Source organism: Adiantum capillus-veneris, chromosome 23 (assembly GCF_014529385.1).
Source record: "Adiantum capillus-veneris isolate H3 chromosome 23, ASM1452938v2, whole genome shotgun sequence".
Classification (NCBI taxonomy): Eukaryota; Viridiplantae; Streptophyta; class Polypodiopsida; order Polypodiales; family Pteridaceae; genus Adiantum; species Adiantum capillus-veneris.
The window spans coordinates 135,686,343-135,706,527 of record NC_140953.1 but is presented as its reverse complement, the minus strand read 5'-3'; the positions used below and the strand labels follow the sequence as shown (position 1 = coordinate 135,706,527).

The following is a 20,185-nucleotide window of genomic DNA, read 5'->3' as shown; positions in this document are numbered from 1 at the left end:
GAAATCACTAGGTGATGAAAAGTTCTCAACTATCTTATGAAGGTGAGGTTTATTGAATCCATTTTTAACGAACTTATGCAAGTGAAAGGGATCAAGCCATTTACAAAATAGGAAGATTTTTACAATGTAAAGGTGATTTTGAGAGCTAATAATTTTTTAGGTAGACGTGAGAGGTGCTTTTACACAGAAGTTTGTCCTTTTCCCATGCAATTATGGAATTGAAGTCCATAATGATAGGTCTCTTAATGCATTGAAGGCACATAGATTATATGTAGCTTGAATACTTAAATAAATAGCAACATTTCAACTTCAATGTTATGTAGAGTTCAATTCCATTTTGGATTGATTTGCAATGGATCTGTGAATTTTCTATAAATGCGCTCTTTATAAATTATAGTTTATCAATGTGCTTATCAATGGATCTGTGAATTCTCTATGAAATTGCTCTTAATAAATTATTGTTTATCAATGAGCACGAATATCTCATGCAAAATTGTTGTAGAGTCATCAAAGGACATACCTAGCTCTTTAAATTAATCCACAAAAGAGCATTTTCCTTCGTTAATATCAAAACCCAAAAATCCATATTTCCATAAAACCAAAGATACCATCATGAAGGTTTGTGCTTTTTCTACCCACACCCACATGGCATTGATTAAATTTTGCCATGGTAGCCAACGCGCCAGTAGACTTGACTGGTTGTGCCAATCAGAGCACTTTTTAGGGGGGTTGTTGCTCATTATATGTTATGATTAGAAAGTTGCAGTGTACTTCCTGCACCTCCTCACCTAACTTACCCTTTTTTTTAAAATCAACTCCATCTATATATCCAGTCTCTTTCACCCTCATTCAAGCATCATCTACTTCCTGAACTTTCACTCTACCATTGGCCCAAGAAACCTTTACGCTACTGCCATCATCTCTCTCTACATCTTTACTCAAATTCTCTCCAAGTAGACAATTCTCTCTCTCTCTCTCTCTCTCTCTCTCTCTCTCTCTCTCTCTCTCTCTCTCTCTCTCTCTCTCTCTAGCTTGTTGATTCTCATGGCCGCAAACCTACAAATCCAAAAATTCAACTCTACTCTTGAAATTTTGAGTTCTTTGTCTCACCATGAATGCAACCAAGAAGATGGACTATTGTTATATCCCAAGAAGCAATGTAATTTCCTCTTTCTACATATGTTCGAATCGTTTTTTGCGTTGTTTGTTTTAATGCATCTGCACAAATGCATCTTGCATGATCTACGAGAGTGACTCTACCTAAGATCGCTCTCAGGTTGATTGTAGCTGAGCTCTATCCTAAGGAACTTAGATTGACCAAAAATACACTTCCTTTAGAGGGCAGTTCCCTATCTTCAACCCTCAACATGTCTCGTGTTATGTATATTTGTCTCTCTTGTTTGTTTGTGCAAGTTGTCACAAGTAATGAATCATAAAATAAGCACTCCTAAGTTATAAGGGACTCTTACATATAAAAAGGGTAAGTTAGGTAGCATGGGGAAAAATTGATACATGTGTGACAAGTGTCCTTTACATGTGTCTCTCTTGTTGAAGCACTAGATAACAAGTGTCTACTTTCAGAAAGGAAACGCCATTTATCAATTCATTGTCGTTTTGTTGAGAAGTGTCTGTCAATTGCCCTTCTCCTGCACCTTCCTTTAGGACCTTGTAGAATCTTCTGGAGTCTTCCTTCTTTAGCCAAAAACTACTAATAAAAGAAACATCAATAGGAGTATCAAATAAAAGCTCTTTTTTGATAGATAATGAGTCAACCTTCAAAACATAAATCCAAGATGCTTGTGAAAGCATAGAAGCATTCAAAGTATTCAACCCACATATGCACAATGAACAATCTTTCATGATCATGCCATCTTATTGATTGTACCTGTCATTTTTGGCAGATCTAGTCACTCCCAGGCATCATTTTTTTTTCTGCGCAAGTATGACCCCAATATGCACAAGCTACAAGTTACAGGCGTCTTTTGAAGTTATCTGGGTAGGAGTTTCATTATTGTTAACGGGTCGCCGCTACGGACTATGTAGCATAGCTATCTGGCACTGACATAATATGTCAATACTCAAGGAAGTGACTCGGATGGGACACAGAGATTCTTTGAGGTTGTCAATTCTCAAGAAGTGAATTTAGCGAGCAAAAGCATCAACTCAACAAACAAATTACCACTCAATGATCGAAAAATTTGTTTATGTCCTTTCTCACCGCTGTAGGTCATCACACCATTTCTTTAACTAAACGGACTCAAATTGTCATCACAAAACTTTAAGAGAAGCTTCTCTAAGCCTAAAGAAACAAGTCTACAAAGTCTTGAGCAGAGGGAACACATCTATGAGTGTCTCAAGAGCTCTCACACACAATGGGACACTTCCCCATCGATTTGGACGAGTTTTCACGCGAGAAAACTCTTTGTCTCACAATCTATCGCGATGAAACTGTGTTTACCTATAACCGGCCAGTACACAGTAGAGGGCGGTACTAACTCAATTCCTTGTTAACTTTACACGGAGCACTAACAAGAAAAGAGAACACAGATGCCTCCAGCGACTAAAATATCATTGTGCACACGAAGATCGACACCCTGTAGGTCCCAAAGACTGGCACCCCTTTCGGTATTTCTTTATTTAACACTAGTTTGGTAGCAAATACATATTCAAATGAAATGATACTTGCATTAGACATTGTATTTAAGAAAACCCTCTTACGACGTGGCTGCCCGTACGCACACACACACCCTCCCCCTTGGCGTGGAAAATCCATGAAAATGGTGACGTGGCGCTGCAGTACGGACAGGCCCGCAATTCGCGAAAATGATGCCACGTGGCAACTGTACGGATGTCCGCAAATCGGCGGTGCTTTTTGCGGTAGGATTTTTGGCCAGCTTTTGCGTGGCTTCTTTTCCTACGCAAGAGAGAGAGAGAGAGAGAGAGAGAGAGAGAGAGAGAGAGACTTTTTGCTTTATTTTATGCAAGAGGTTGAGAGAGAGAGAGAAGCCTCTTTTGCTTTATCTTTAAAGTGCTTTTAACTTGAAGCTTTTGGGACAGCTTTTGAGGCTTTGCTTTTAGCATCCCTTGTGATCTTTAAATCTGCGGGTAGGCCTCTCACAACTCAGAGCATCTGGACACAGAGTCTGAGAGTGAGCGCCAACCTGCACTCTTGTACTTTGAACACAGATTAATACAAAAAGCAATACCGGAAGGGGTGCCAGTCTTTGGGGCCAATATCTCTAGGCACCGCACTCTGTCGGGCCATGTCGAATTAATTGTGAATTGTGAACTGTTTTGAAGTGAATGTTTGTTGTCTCGGGGTAGATTCTCGACTTGGAGTGTCCAAGTCTGTTACCGACGCAGCTGCCGCCGCAAGAAAACTGTTGCGTGTGTTGGCCATTGGTGTGTTGAAAGAGACATTGGATCTTCTTGACTCTGCTATGTGGGCAAGTCCCCACAAGGCTCGGGAACTTGAACAGGCTGCGACTATGGGAACCAAGGTCAAAGTTGTTTGATGAAGCTTAAAGAAAGGAACCAAGGTCAAAGTTGTTTGATGAAGCTTAAAGAAAGAAGCAGTGAACGGGTTGCAACTCGACGAGAGAGACGGGGAAAATCCTAGCAACGCAAGGCGTCGTTCTAGGCGCTCTAAGGCGGCATCGTTCTGCTTGTTGAGTAGTCAACGTGCCGAGGCAAGGCCACTGTCTTCTTCTACTAGCGATGGTGAGGCATTGCTGAGAGGCGCTAACGCCCCCCTCACGGGGCTGCCCCTCGTCCCAGGGGGAGACTGTGTAGAGGTGTGGAGAGAGAGAGAGAGAGAGAGAGAGAGAGAGAGAGAGGGAGAGAGAGTTCGTATGATTTTCCACCGCTGATCTGCAGTTCTTCTCATGCTAAGGCTGAGGTTTTTAACGTTTATTAAATCTTGCCGCGTTCAAAACGGCCGGCCACTGAGTTTATAAGGTTTTTAACCCTTACACTTAAAAACAGGCATTGAATCCCAGTTTTCTGGCCAATCTCGGGAAGTATTAACCCGGCTGCTTTCATATCTCTTCCGACTCATTCTACCAGCTCCCGCCGGGTTGTATTTCCACTCTATCCGGTAGCCCACTTTGTGGACAGCCACCGCAAAAACTATTAAAATATAGCTTTTCTGAGCGTACTGGGGACACCATCTTATTCATGTGCTTGTTCTGAACTATTCTGCACTACGTGAGCTACTGTTCTACTTATCATACTATCCGGACACGGATCAATTTCCAGATGACGCATTGCACCGAAAAATTTACCTATTCATAATTGGTACTAATAAAATCATATATTCATTTTGTGTGCACAAAAATCATTTTCATTTATCTATAGCCGTAGCTAAAAATATTACAAAGTTCCTATAGTGTCACGTGACACATCCAACCCTATGTGTCCATGGACAAGCTACACCACGACAAGGGTTCAGTCAGTCCAGTGGGTCTAGATTAGAAGTGATCTGGCACTTTTGTGAGTCTATTCGTAGACCGTCATGCCCAATGTAGATACATATCCTCTGGTTGCACACAACATGATCATAAGCATTCCCATCAGAATCCATCATAATCCTTCAGGAGAATTTTCCAGTGCATTTAGCCTATTTTCCCTATTTTCCGGTGCATTTAGCCTATTTTCCCTATTTTTGACATTTTTCACTTATTATTTTTAAGTGACTTTTATTGGAAAGTAGGTAGGGCAAATTGAGTAAGTTTGTATATAAGCAAACCTAGACTAGCACTAATTGGCAAAAGAGGTAGCATGAGCACTCGCTCAACAGGCAACTTCTCAGTAGAACCCCAAGCCCTCTCCACAACAACCACCTAGCGTTTTTGGACCAGATCAGCCAACGTTTTTGCTCTTGCAGATCCCTGGCGACAGAAGACTCAACAAGAAGCCTAGCGTTTTGCATTTGCAGAACAACCGGCGACAGATTGCAAATTTTCAGCCCTAGTGTTTTTGCATCTGCATCATCACCCAACGTTTTGCAGATTCACCGCAACGGAACATCAAGAAACCTCAGCGTTTTCAGTTTTCAGCCTGTAGACACCGCAGATCAAGTCCCGAACCTCGCAGATCTCACTTTCCCGTAGCAGTTCCTCGCCACACGGTCAGTTTCCGCAAGGTTTACAGTATCAGCCCGAAAAACGCAGATTTCAGCATCTGCGTTTTCAGCGCGTCGTCGTCCCATCGTCGCCATCGACATCGTCATCGACATAGAGTCACAATTTAGCAGATAAAGATTTGCAGATTTCAGCCCTTAGCGTTTTCAGTTTTCAGCCCGTCTCGTCGTCGTACACATCGTCGGCAAGTCCAAGCATTGTAGAGATTTGTGCAATCATAAGTAGACCGCTCTCTCCATAGAGAGTGGGGCCTTCGGAGGAGGGTTTTACAACATCTCTGGTGTCGTATTTTCTTCTCTATCTCTCAGTCTCAACACCTTCATTCACAGAGTCCATTCACTTTGCTTGTGTCCATTGCACTCTCTCACTAAAGGAACGGAAGGCTCTCCCTTCCATAAGAAAAAGAAACCTTGAGCACATTTCGGAGCACTCATCTTGAGCAAAGTTCAACATTCATTCCGCTTCACCTAACATTGGTATCAAAGCTTTAGCAGTGTTCTGTATCACTCAAGGAAAGAACCACAAGAACCATAGAATTTTTGCTTGTTGCGGTCGCACGAACTCAAGTTCGCTTGGGCATGTCGATTCCTAATTTTGTTTTTGAAGAGTGACAGGAACCCCAAGAAAGAAGGGCTTGTCCAGCCTCCCCTTGTGCCTCTTTTCACTCATTGAGAGCGGACCGTGCACTTAGCGGCCGGCCAATCGACGTGAGGTGGGAAAAAGCAACCTTGGTGTGAGCGCAAGGCCGCCAAGGGGTGCGCCCGCGGAAAAGAGCAGAACTCGGGTGAAGAGAAGATCCTTCTCGAACACAGATTGCACGCAAAAGAAGACCCTCTAAGAACCTCAAGAACTCAAGACCCCAAGAACCCAAGTTCCTCGTGAACTTAAGAACCCAAGACCACAAGAACCCACAATTTCAAAATGGTCTCTCGAGCCTAAGTCCAAAGCACCCCTTCAGGACAAACCAATCTTGGCTCTCAAGCCTAGGTCCAAAGAACCCTTACAGGAAGTATTATGTGTTCGCATGATTGATACGCACGCATAGTTCGAGTGTTTCACTCGTGATCGTTTCCTGTATTTTAGTCAGCATCTTTATGTGATCCCTTTTCCGAGGCATGACATATTGTACGTTGAGCACGTTTCACTCATGAATAAGCACGAATGTATGCGGATTGTTCATGAAAAGCTGAAAAGTATGCATTCAAGGAAGTCACATTCCATGTCTCTTTCTTGGCACGATATAGTGGTAGAAAGAGCACATGAAAGTATGAGCACCAAGCATGGGCATTTCAGTTGTGAATTGCCACAGTTGATTGATATAGATCAGAAAGACAAGATTCGATCTCATTGTTTGCGTGTGTGTGGTGAACGGGTTAGCACTCCGTCTCTTTGTTCATCTACATTGCATGCACAGTCTTTGAGGACGACAAGATTTTTTCCACTCACTTTACATGGAATAGGTATGTTCATGGTTTTGTGTTGGAAATTGTTTCAAGAATTTTCAGCCATGGAGATTCTTGAAGAAGAAAGAAGCATGACTTTAGACGAAGAAGAAGCATCGAAGGAGCCACAGAAGACTTTGTGTCGCTTTGGGCGCGGCCCAAAGAAGCAAGCGTTGCAGACCTTTATGAAGTTCAAGTACCGCACGACCCGCACATCCGAGTGGGCCGGCGAAGAGTCCCTACCAAGATTTCGGATGCTATTGGCGATCTCCCTCGACGCCACAGTTCGGTACCAGTACCTCACTTTGAAAAGGAGGGGATGTCACGTGACACATCCAACCCTATGTGTCCGTGGACAAGCTACAACACGACAAGGGTTCAATCAGGCCAGCCAGTCTAGATTAGAAGTGATCTGGCACTTTTGTGAGTCTATTCATAGACCGTGCATGCCCAGTCACTTAGTGTAGATGCATATCCTCTGGTTGCACACAACCTGATCATAAGCATTTCCATCAGAATCCTTCAGGGGAATTTTCCAGTGCATTTAGCCTATTTTCCCTATTTTAGACATTTTTCACTTATTATTTTTAAGTGACTTTTGTTGGAAAGTAGGTAGGGCAAATTGAGTAAGTTTGTATAGAAGCAAACCTATACTAGCACTAATTGGCAGAAGAGGCAACAGGAGCACTCGCTCAACAGGCAACTTCTCAGCAGAACCCCAAGCCCTAGCCTTTTTGCTCCACAGCAACCACCTAGCATTTTTGGAACAAATCAGCCAGTGGTTTTGCTCTTGCAGATCCCTGGCGACAGAAGACTCAACAAGAAGCCTAGCGTTTTGCATTTGCAAAACAACCGACGACAGATTGCAGATTTTCAGCCCTAGCGTTTTTGCATCTGCATCATCACCCAACGTTTTGCAGATTCACCGCGGCGGAACATCAAGAAACCTCAGCATTTTCAGTTTTCAGCCCATAGACACCGCAGATCAAGTCCAGAACCTCGCAAATCTCACTTTCCCGCAGCAGTTCCTCGCCACACGGCCAATTTCCGCAAGGTTTACAGTTTCAGCCCAGAAAACGCAGATTTCAGCATCTGCGTTTTCAATGCGTCGTCGTCGCATTGTCGCCATCGACATCGTCATCGACATAGAGTCAAAATTCAGCAGATAAAGATTTGCAGATTTCAGCCCTTAGCGTTTTCAGTTTTCAGCCCGTCTCGTCGTCGTCCTCATCGTTGTCCACATCGTCGGCAAGTCCAAGCATTTGTAGAGATTTGTGCAATCCTAAGTAGACCGCTCTCGCCATTGAGAGTGGGGCCTTCGGAGGAGGGTTTTACAACGTCTCTGGTGTCGTATTCTCTTCTCTATCTCTCAGTCTCAGCACCTTCATTCACAGTGTCCATTCACTTTGTTTGTGTCCATTGCACTCTCTCACTAAAGGAACGGAAGGCTATCCCTTCCATAAGAAAAAGGAACCTTGAGCACAGTTCGGAGCACTCATCTTGAGCAACGTTCAAACATTCATTCCACTGCACCTTACATATAGTAGGAACATAAACCTAGAAAACTTCGAATTTCATGTATGGACTTCAAATCTAGCCATGACTTAATTGCTTCCATTTTAGCAGGATCCATGCGTACCCCATTCTTTGAAACAATGTGCCCAAGAAAGTAAATGTCTTAAAGTTGTCTTCTAGAAAGAATTCACTCTTCTTCGCATTAATGAGTAGCCTATTCCTCGTAACTCATCAAAACTACGATCAAACGATCCCTATGCTCCTCTTCAGACTTTGAAAAGAAAATCATGTCATCAAAGAATGTACCCACGAAGTTTCTCTGTGGTCTAAATATTTTGTCCATCATTCTATTGAACCCAGTTGGTAGGAGTAGTCGTGAGACTAAATAGCATTAAAAAAAACTCATAAAGACCAAATGTTGTCCTGAAAACAGCCTTACGGACGTCTTCTAGCCTAATGCGTATCTGATGATACCCACCCTTTAAATCGATTACTAGGAGTACAAGCGAACAAAAAGGGGATGAATTGAGCTCAATGAGCCCCTTCTCTAAAAGCTCATTGACTTGACTCATAATCTCTTTCTGTCGGGGTACACTAACCTTGTACTATGGTCTATTCGGTGGACTTTTATGCTATGATCCTCGGGTCTTCCAACAAGTAACTCCCCTCGCAAAGAGTCCGAAAAAACATCACTAAAACCACTCAAAAAAGTTGTTCTATCTTTATCTAAGGTAGACAAATCAGATACAACTTCACGTACTTCTTTTGCAAAGATCAAGTGCGTGGAAAGATGATCCAGATGAGATAGCAAAGGCAAAAACAATTGGTTACTCTAAATGTGCAGACGAAGCTTCCCCAAAATGAGAGTAACAAGCTCTGAATGTCCTAGGCATGCTAAACCTATCTCGACCATCATACCCATCTCCTCTACACGAATGTCCAACTTTGATGCCAATTCTGGTATTATAAAATTTACACGGGCTCCTCGATCAAAGAAAACCAATATTATGTGGTCCCTAACTTTGCCCCAAGCTCTAGACAATTCCATGGCATCCGTGTTTGATTGATCACCGACCAAATCTGGGACAAGTCCTCCACTAGGCTTTGTGTATCAAACTTGGACACCCCAAGTCAAGATTATGCCGCGACACAGCAGAGATTCACTTCAAATTAACTGACAGAACAAAAGAGACACGACATGGCCCGACGTAGTTCCGTCCAATAGGTATTGGCCCCAAAGACTGGCGCCCCTTTCGGTATTTATTTTTATATTAATCTCTGTGCAAAGTACAATTGAGCCCGCGGGTACTCGCTCTCAGACTCTACGTTCAAATGCTCTGATAAGTGAGCCCCTAAGGCCACTTATAAACAAGTTACAAGGGTTGCTAAAAGCAGAGCCCCAAAAGTTTCAACTCAAAAGCAAACTGCCAAAAAGCTAGCATTGCCAAAAGCAGCTAGCAGAAATCGAAGAAATTCCGTACAGTTTTGCCACGTCAGAAGCCAATGCGCTTTACGACAGTTCGTACAGCAGCCACGTCAACATGCTCTTCACTTCTTATTAATGGCACCTAGGCCCCTCGGCAAAGGTCCATAAGTTGGACATGCCACGTCATCGTTTGTGACATTTTGGCTTCTTTCCTTCATGTTCCGACTTGTCATCCTTATCCCGTGACTTCCTTCATGGGCCTTCATTTGCAAAATGTCCCCCTTGGTTCACAAAAGTAGCATGTCTTGGCTTCCCATGGAGCTTTCCTTTCTTCAAAAGATTTGCCCGAGAAACGCCTTTTTCCTTGACCACCAGAAGAAGGTTTAAAAGGCTTCTTGGGCTAGCCAACTAGGAGCTGCTCTGATACTCTTCAAGACCTCCCAGCTCATGTCAGAATGGGCAGCGGAAGATGTAATGAAAACAACAACTCACCTCCAATCCGATGGACACCTCGACTCCGACAAGACCTCTGACACTAGAGAACACCTGCAATGCCACACACGTGAACAAGGCAACTGTGGGGAAGAGAGAGAACTCAGGTGGAGACGGGGCATCTGAGTATAAGAGGGAGAGACAAAAAGAGAGAGATATATGGGAAAAGCTCATACACAAGTGCTCTGGGGAGATCCGGTATAGATACTACATGCCCTCAATGGAAAGCTCCCTAGCACACAACACTACTACTAACACTACGGCTGCTCCTACACACAAGACCTTTGGCAACAACTGGGAACCAGCCAAGCAAGCATGGGGAACATAAGATCTAGACCACCTCTTGGCAGAAGGGAAGATGTGTCCTGAGGATCATTGAATCTTGTACTGCTACTCCGAGTGAATGGAGAACAGGATGCAGCATGGGTGGAAGAACCTTCAGGTATCTCTCCAGCTCCGACTCCTCTCCGACCATTGCTCATGACTGGCTGCCCAAAAATGCAGGAGGGAGCAATTGCCAAAAACGCTAGCTACTACTACTCTCCATGCTGCCTACTGCCTCGGCTGCATGCCCTGCTAGGCACCCAAGCTAGGGCGCCCCTCTACTGGGCTAGAGCCTAGAATGCATGCCATAAGGGTCCCCCCTGCTCACATATATACCTCAGCAAGGAGGGTGCGCTCACCCCACTCTCCCAGCCCTCACGACTAGATAAATGGGCATAAAAAGGGAGAGATGGGAAAATAGGCAGGTGAGCCTCATGGGGCATTGGGGAAAAATCACCTAGGGCCACAAGAGGCTAACTAGCAACTAAGAACCTAAAACCCTGGGCTACACATGGTTGGAAGTGTCCCAACATGAGAAAATTACCTCTATCTGACCGAGCACAGCCACAAAACATCCCCCACTCCCTAACACCTATCCTTGGAAAAAACCGAGACCGACTAGACGAATCAAGAGAGATAGATACCATAACCCCTCTCAGCTCTTGGAAATGAAGACGGCCTAGTGAGCTGGAGTGAGCAATCTACAACTAGAAAGAGAGGATTTCGTGGACGAGTATATATGCAACAAATCTCACAGTAGAAAAGTATCCTACAGTATATGATCCAATTGCTACCTCCTAAAGACCTCCAAAAAGTAAAATAGTCCGTTGAAAGTAGATCTAGCTCTAACAAGAATCTCTTCGACTCAACTGACGCACAAGTTGCACAACCAGGAGTACTGTGGCTGACCACTCCAAGAGAAAGCATCAAAACAGAGGGTAAATGCATAAACTCTTGGTATTCATATCATTTTTCCAGCTCTCAAGTGCTCCACCCTCGAGGAAAGCGTCAGAAATCTGCACCTCTGATCACATACCACATGCCAAAATCTCCAAGCTGCTACGAGAAGTCCAAAGAATGCGGACAATCGAGGCTACTAAGGAATCAATTGTCTGATGGTGAAGAACCAAGCAGCCAACCACCATATAGGATGGTGAACTGTAAACTGTATCCTAAGGAACTTTATTGAGACTGAGAGTGAAAAAATGCTACTTCTTCCTCTTTCTAGAACACAGCCCGTGAGAATCACCCCACTCTCACAATGAATTGGAAACATGCATCCAACAGAAAGAAACACACATCAATACTGAGACTACAACTAATACATCGAGGTCAAGAGTCTCTACACCCAAGCTCTACAAGAGGAAAACAAGGTGCTATACAATGCCACCAAATATATTGTCAATGAGCTATCAATCTTGTATGCCACACATGGAACCACTAGAACTGAAAGGAAGTAATCCACAAAAACAGACTCTCAAGATGACTCCACATCCCCCTCTAACGTGAGAAGTTAGAATACCCACAGAATGGAGCACTACCATAACTCTCCAACAATCTCTACCTCTGTAGCTGGATCACCCGAGATAGGTAAATCCAAAGGAAAATATACTTGAGGAACTTGGAATTAAACCTGGGAGTATCGAGAAGAACATCTCCCCACTTTGAAGAATGCATGGCTAATTGTAATTGGTTCTAGTCCAAGAAGAATCATTGTCCACGTGTACGAAACGACCTGTCAGCCTAAGGATAAGAGAGGTAGGTGTGTCCCAAATAATATAGTCTACAGGAAGCAATCTGGAAGACAGAGCATAGGAACCACCACTCGGATGCACTCAGAAGAGCAGCCGTCGCACCACAAATCTGAAAGACGAAGCAACAATCGAAGTGACTCAAGGAAACATGAGTCAAGATACTACCTGCACTGTGGACTAAAGCTCACATTCCAAAACCACAAGAAACGCGCAAGGAAACCAAGGACTTGAAGACACCGTACATGGTACTCCACTGAATGGAGCACCGGAAGTCAAATTGAAGATAAGAACCTGGAAGCCCCTTCATGTGTCAAGATACTAACTGCACTAAGAACTAACGCACACATTCCAAAGCCACATACATGGTACTCCGCTGAATGGAGCACCGGAAGTCAATTGAAGATAAGAACCTGGAAGCCCCCTCTTAAAGAGAAGTGTCCTCAAAAGTACACTCTAAGGTAACAATTGACTCAACCCCACGTCGTAACAGAGACTATGACTGAAAGCTCTAGAGCTAAAGCCTAGAGCTCCCCTCAAGATAGAAGTCCCCTTCCCTCTCGATTGTGGGAAAAGAGTATAAGTACCACCACAAAAAAATATGAGACAACCTAGAGTAAAACTGCTTCCTTTGTAACTGAATAGCAAAACCTGAATCTCAAAGAACTCCTGGCTCAAAGAGGATCACACCATTGTTAAACTCGAACTGCTAAAAATAGGAAGAATTGGAAGGTCTTTCCCAGACGATCATGTTTGCCAAAGAAGCCTTTGAGGTCAAACAAGACCTAGCTACTCAAGCCCTGAGATCAAACCAAATGTCCACCACTCCTCTATATTTGCCAAGATCAACCCTGTAGGTACAATCCACAATACAATGTGCCAAACTTCATTTAGACTCGAAAGAGCACATATACTCCTATTGTTGTAACTTGCTTAGAATCTTTACCAAAACTGTCCTTTCTACTTGTGTTGAATAGAATATACACACCATTGAACTGGACAATCAATATCCGATACACAACATAACACTAATACTCAAGGGAAGACCCTGCCCGCATACCCCATATAATCAATACATTTCAAACCTGTTGAATCATAGCTGTGACGCCCCAGTTTCTGGGCGCGTCGAGGAGGGGGCCCGGCGGGGATTCTTACCCGCACGCAGCCGAGGGAACTTCTGTCTTCAAGGGGCCCGTCGGGGATTCTTACCCGCACGCGGCCGAGGGACTTCTACCTTCAAGGGGCCCGGCGGGGATTTATACCCGCGCGCAGCCAAGGGACCAAGGTGTTGCTTCAAGGGGTCCTGGCACGGACGGTACCGGCTCAGGAGGGCCCGGCTCGGACGGCACCGGCTCGGGCGTGGTTGCGTTCCATGGGTCGACGGCCGTTTGTGTTTCGCGGGTCTTCGCGGGTCTCGCGTCTCGGGTCCCTAGCCCCACGTAGCCTCAGGCTCCGCCGCACCGCCGACGGGTCATAGCGTGCCCCGGGGAACCTTGCGTGGAGTCCCCACGGTGCGCGAGTGCGTGGAGTGAGGCTAACGTGCCTAGGTGGGGGGTCCCCTCCCGTGGCCGGTCTTCGGGAGGCTCATACCCCTTATATACACCCCCGTTTGAAGAGAGTTCGACGACCGCGTCGAACGTGGGAAAAGAGTGCTCGGCTATGCATGAGGCCGTGGGGACAAAGGGGTGCATATAAGTGCAAGTGATCAAAACTGTTCCCAAAATGCAAGTAAGTCGGCATGCTTTGTTTTTGTCATTTTTGAAAGTGAGTGAGTGAGTATTTTTGGGGTTTTGGCAGAAGGCTGAAAAAGTATGCTTTGAACACCCAAGTAGAAAATCCCCGTACTTGAGCGTTCCCCGAATAGGTAACCCGATGTGCGCGGAGCCACCTGCTGCGTTGGTCCGCGCGGAGGCTTCTTGAAAGCCGAATTTGAAAGAGCGTTCCGTCGCAATGCAGCACTTGCGAGTTGGTCCCTGTTTGGACGTCGTTTGGATCTTTAGCTCAGCATGGGCCACAAAACGTGGCCGGGGCGCGACGAACACCGTTGGCTTGGTTCGTCGCGTTTTTGGAGTTTCGCTGTTTTTGTCATAAAGAGCCCTGTCTGGCTCGCATCTGCCTTTTCTTCCTGGGGAGAGCCCTGTCTGGCTCACATCTTTGCTTTTTGTGTCATGGTGGTGCCCGGCTCGGATCGGGGCCGGCGCGGGTCGCGGGTGACGGCCCGTTGTTTGGACGCGTCACGAAGAGCCCTGTCTGGCTCGCATCGTTCCTTTTCCTCATGGAGGTGCCCGGCTCGGATCGGGGCCGGCGCGGGTCACAAGTGACGGCCCGGTGTTCAGGGAACGCGTCACGGTGCGGAGGGCTCTGATACCAAGTGTGACGCCCCAGCTTCTGGGCGCGTCGGGGAGGGGGCCCGGCGGGGATTCTTACCCGCACGCAGCCGAGGGAACTTCTGTCTTCAAGGGGCCCGTCGGGGATTCTTACCCGCACGCGGCCGAGGGGACTTCTACCTTCAAGGGGCCCGGCGGGGATTTATACCCGCGCGCAGCCAAGGGACCAAGGTGTTGCTTCAAGGGGTCTTGGCACGGACGGTACCGGCTCAGGAGGGCCCGGCTCGGACGGCACCGGCTCGGGCGTGGTTGCGTTCCATGGGTCGACGGCCGTTTGTGTTTCGCGGGTCTTCGCGGGTCTCGCGTCTCGGGTCCCTAGCCCCACGTAGCCTCAGGCTCCGCCGCACCGCCGACGGGTCATAGCGTGCCCCGGGGAACCTTGCGTGGAGTCCCCACGGTGCGCGAGTGCGTGGAGTGAGGCTAACGTGCCTAGGTGGGGGGTCCCCTCCCGTGGCCGGTCTTCGGGAGGCTCATACCCCTTATAATAGCCATCCACTTGTATGACCCAAGCAAATGTACGCCTTTCTTCATTCTCTAAGACATGTATTCTGCAAGCCAAAACGAAACACAAGAAGTGCTTTAAAAACTCCTACTACAATTCCCACATTGTGGACTACAACAACAACATGAACTAGTATAAGGGAATGGCTTTTTTCATGGGAAAAGAGCCTGCCTCTGCTCAAGAAAAAAAAGTTAAAACATACTTGTGATCAAGGCATTGAACAAAGAAGCTATTTTTCAATAGAATGGTCTTCTATGTTGGCTTCAAGTCCTGTGGTCTAATCCCGTGGGAACATATCCTAGAGCATGCAGATGAACACGAGCTCTTTTTAGTTAAGTTTGCATTTCTATAAGACTTTATATGTAACAAGGATTTTAAATCAAATATAGCGTTGCTTTGTTTCCTCTATGTCGAATATCTCTCTCTCCCTCTCTGCTCTCGTTCATCCCCCTCGTTCTCTGCACTTCTGCCCGCCATGGTGATTCTCCTCAGACGCCACCCTCCATAGCCGTCATCAAACCTACACTGGTATTAGAGCCTAGGCCGTAGGTGTGGCGGGCTAGCATCTCAAGACGCTCACGTTTTGATAGGCATTCGCTGCAGGCGGACAACCAAGACGCAGACTCAGGTGCTCCAAGTAGGCAAATTTGCGAGCATATCCAAAGGCACATCACCTTTGTGGCGGGCATCATAGAACCCAAGTGGGTCGGCATCTCATTGGTGAGCCTTGGCGGTGGCGTTTTGATAGGCAGCAGTGGCATGTACTGTGCTGCAAAGCCCTAGGTACTCCTGGCGGAAAGAAGCTTTACAACTTGCATTTCAAAACGTTGTTGTTTGCAGAGCTAGTGGGTGAGCATATCAAAACCCCAACAATCCAATTGAAGTAAAGTTGGCTACTATTTGACTAGCATATCAAAATGCTGCCTTAGTAGGTTGGTAGTGTAATTAGCACTGCAAGGCAGCGCATCTCAAAACGCCCTCTTGCTGGTGTAGCAAGTAAGTTTTTTTTTTCAAGCATCTCAAAAGGCAAGCATTAAAGGAAGATTTCTTTGGCAATTTTCACAGCATCTCAAGATGCTTATGTGTACCACCTCACAAGTGCTGCCAGTTACCTACGGCATCTCAAAACTTTGCTCTGGCATGGATGCAAAGGAGGATTTGGGGATTTTAAATATTCAACAAGAGTTCAAAAAGTGGGAAAAACAACATGCCATATATGTGCCGAAGGTTGTTCCAGGAATACATTGGTCTACATATGAGTTGTGTCTGAGGCACATGAAAGAGAGGAGATTTTGGTGCCATGTTGTTCTATATGAGGCACCGACAGTCATGCACGAAGACTTGCTTCAAGAACTTGGTCCATCAACAAATGCAAAATTTCAAAACCTATTTTTACATGCTCAGTATCATAGATTTGTTTTGTCTATCTATTGTCAACACAATCACAATTATCTTTCAAAAGCCTTATTTTAGCCTATAAATTGTCAACTATTGCCATGATAAATTGTACGGGTTACTAGTTAGACACTGCCACATATACATAAGTGGTAAGACCTCCCAAAAACATTTGTTCTCAGCCCATTTTTGTTTTGCTTCTCATGAGGTTACTGGGTACACCTTAAACCCAAGGTTTGGCAGTGAACCAAAAACTCCATTTGTTGGTAGCTAGTTTTTCAACCTACACCCTATCTGTTCAAGGGGGGGTTTACTATCATAGCACTAGGTTATGGATACACCAAAATCCTTGGTTGTGAGAGAACCTAAAACTCACGGTTGACGAGTACACCAAAAACTCAAGGTATCATGAGAGTGGTCTGTCTAGTTCGGGCTTGAGGGGGAATTGTTGGGTTCAAGCCCTGTGGTCTAATCCCGTGGGAACATATCCTAGAGCATGCAGATGAACTCGAGCTCTTTTTAGTTAAGTTTCGAGGCTATGAGGCTTTATATGTAACAAGGATTTTAAATCAAATATAGCGTTGCTTTGTTTCCTCTGTGTCGAATCTCTCTCCCCCTCTCTGCTCTCGTTCATCCCCCTTGTTCTCCGCAATTCTGCCCGCCATGGTGATTCTCTTGATATGCCACCCTCCATAGCCGTCATCAAACCTAACATTCTATTCAGTACTCTCTGCAAAAATCAGCAAAAGCAAGCCTATGAATTGATTAACTACAAGAGTAAGGACCCTTCTTTGCCTTTATTATGAGACATCAAAAAATGATGCCGAGAGATAAGTGCATTGTCTGAATATTTAGTTCATCAGCATTAAGTTTAGTATGCATACATGGAGGGAGAGGGGAAGAAGGAATATAGACTCCTCTCCTTCTATGAGAAGGGGGACAGAGTAGGTAACAATAATGCTCCTCCATCAATATATTTTCCAAATGGGTCCTTCCCTCAATAATTAAGTGGCAAAAGGGGGGTCAATGTCCACATAGGGTAGGCAACATAGCAGCATGTGCTCCACCATTTCCACAGCCCTCATGTTAAAAAGCCATTTATATCCTAAGGTGTTGACTCTGGAGCCATGCTCTAATCTTAATAGCATGTGAGTGTGACCTTGCACAATGAACTAGACTTAATGGTCAGAAAGTCGGCAGCTAAACTTACACTAATGGGAGCACACCAACATCAAAACAAGCAGCATGCCCTTGCTTGGAATATTAACAGTTCATTGAAATACTTGAAAATGCCTTTGCCTAAGTTAACAAGGGCATTTAGTAGGCCAAAACTACTGAAACTTTGTGCTCATATTTCCACAAAGGTAACAGTGAAAAACCAGAAAAAAATAGAATTGTGCTGTGGCTTACCACATAAACGCTCGGAAGAAATCTTCACATCAATTACGCCATCATAGTAAAATGAGTGATTGGAGGATCCAGTACGGCAATTACACCATCATAGTAAAATCTTCACAGCAATTATGCCATCATAGTAAAATGAGTGATTAGAGGATCCTCCTCAAAATATCCTATTTCAAGCACTTCCTCCCATTCCACAATGGAACGTGTGACACATATCTTTCCCTTCCTCATGGTCCTCTTCCACATCTCATTCCCATTCTCTGTCCTCCTCTTCAACATTCTCGCAGACTTTTTTTTCTTTTCCTTGGTATCTAAATCTAATGCAGCCTCAAGGAAGATCCCATATATTGAACCACAGACAAACTGTACATACTCCAAGTGCCCACCTTCAACCTCAGGCTCATAATTGATAAGAAACAAAGAAGATGGATCGAAAGAAGCAATTTCCATCATCCCATAGGCGATCCACACAACGTTGTTGTCCGTCTTCGCGGCAGGCTCAAAGCAATCACTATTCAGAAGCTCAACTTGCCATATCTGCGGATATACCAATTCTATGATAGTTATATCTGCATGAAGCCTCCAAGAATCCTGAGAAGCATCATATACAGAGACTTCTAATCTCTGATTAGAAACAGACTGCCTCTCTGTAAAACTGTAAAGCTTCTCTTCAAATGTTGATGCCGACGAGTATGAGCTCCTCTCTCGTAGCACCCTCAGATTTTTGTGGTTCCATGTCTACACATGCTTCCATCGATCTGTCATCGTGTCAAAAACAAGGACCGCTTCTTTCTCCTCTTGACTTGCTGAATCTTGAACAAAATCCGATCCTTCGGTCAACAGCAAGGGCATATAGATCTTGCCATTAAAATCGATGGCATCTGAACAGAAAGGGTGAGGGACAGCAATCTTGTTCCAAGTCCAATCCCCACACCCCATATCCATTTTCAGCACAAAATCAGGCCTTTCATAATCAAACCACACATATACCCTACCAGAGCTTGCAAGTAGCCTTGCTTCGACGTCACAACATGATGGAAGGGTGTGTCCCAAGGGTGGAAGGCTCCTAAATTGCCTGTGCATTAGGAAATTGTCAAACTTCCCCCATTCCCTTTCAAACGGGTCGCTCAGCTGTTCAACAGTGTGATAAGTCGCACCCTTCCTTTCATCTCCCACACGCTGTCTCGTGATGAAGACCTGAGTGTCGGATGTGCATATCAAGAAGAGGCCTCTGAGAAGAGGGAGCTGATACTGGCGTGTTTTGAGCTCAAGCTCTGCAGCTCCCATCGTCTTGCAGGCATCGATAAGAGCTCTCCAGGACTTGGAGACGGCTCTGCAAACAGGACGCGTATACCATGGTAGACGCGGAAGAACATGGAAAAGCACCAGCTCTTCGGGAAGCCACCCAATGAGACCATCTCTCGCTTCTGAGTGTGCATGCATGGTGCTGGCCCGAGCTTCAAAAGCAGGGCACTTCTTCACAAACAAGTGATAAAATCACAAGGCCTGCGCCTTCACGTAGATATAATAGAACTAGTTCGCCTGGATTGATGCACCTAAAGAAAACGAGCACCGCTGTACCTTTCACTTTATCTCGTCTCTTATTTTGGAGGTTTCGTAGCATCTCCTCGAAGCTTTTACCAAAAGTTCCACGACTTTGCAAGACAAATGAAATTTGGCATTAACGCATGTGTGGAGGAGAAAAATTACAAATAGTAAATTTTAAAGATGAAAGAAAATGCATTTCGTGCATTGGGATGCTTGTGTCCATAAAAAAAAAGAAAATCATACATATGTATGGTGTGGAGTTGATACCGTTCTTCACATTTATAATAATATCGTAGAGAATGTGCCCTTCCCCCGCCACTTTTATCCCCTCTAGTGTTGAAGGGGGACTTATGTTTCTCCTCAAGTGTTTGAGAGACTCTTATGATAAAAATACCGCATTTGCACCAAGAAGAACTCATTACCGATAACATGTATCATCTTAAGTTGCTATGTAGTGGTGTAATCCCCATGTGTCTCTTTGTCAGACATCACATAAGTTCTTTAGTCCTTGTCATCTTCATCTATTGTGTTTTCAATAAAACTGATGTAAATTCATTGCTTTAATGTGCACATGATGCTTTTGAGATAACTTAAACGAAATCAAAATACGGAATATAAATGTACCTTTGGTATTGGTCATTTGCATCAAAGCACAATCTTGGATGGATCGGCTCCTAAACCTTCCTTACGCTGCTACACCACCTTGCCAGTAGCATGGGTTTTGTGTCATCGTTTCTATGATATTTATGGCATCCATGGCCAAACCTGCAACAACCAACAGAGCGAGTGAGTTTCCTAGGCAAGATTACCGCCACCAAATACACCATGACTCAAACAGTATATACGCTCTCTCTCAAA

General features: G+C 45.0%; 1 protein-coding gene across 2 annotated transcripts; it reads right to left on the bottom strand.

The window, feature by feature from the left end:
- Positions 1 to 1,450: 1,450 nt before the first annotated feature.
- Positions 1,451 to 19,322, bottom strand: LOC147428643 (uncharacterized). 2 transcript variants are annotated; one of them, XM_086497450.1, is made up of 2 exons: positions 17,786 to 19,322; positions 1,451 to 1,708 (listed from the first exon to the last, which is right to left on the bottom strand). In XM_086497450.1, the coding sequence occupies exon 1, from the start codon at positions 19,220 to 19,222 to the stop codon at positions 18,518 to 18,520; it is 705 nt and encodes a 234-aa protein (XP_086353576.1). In that variant the 5' UTR covers positions 19,223 to 19,322; the 3' UTR covers positions 1,451 to 1,708; positions 17,786 to 18,517. The 2 variants fall into 2 exon arrangements, with proteins under 2 accessions (XP_086353576.1, XP_086353577.1); XM_086497451.1 differs by having other exon boundaries at positions 1,451 to 1,705.
- Positions 19,323 to 20,185: the final 863 nt, after the last annotated feature.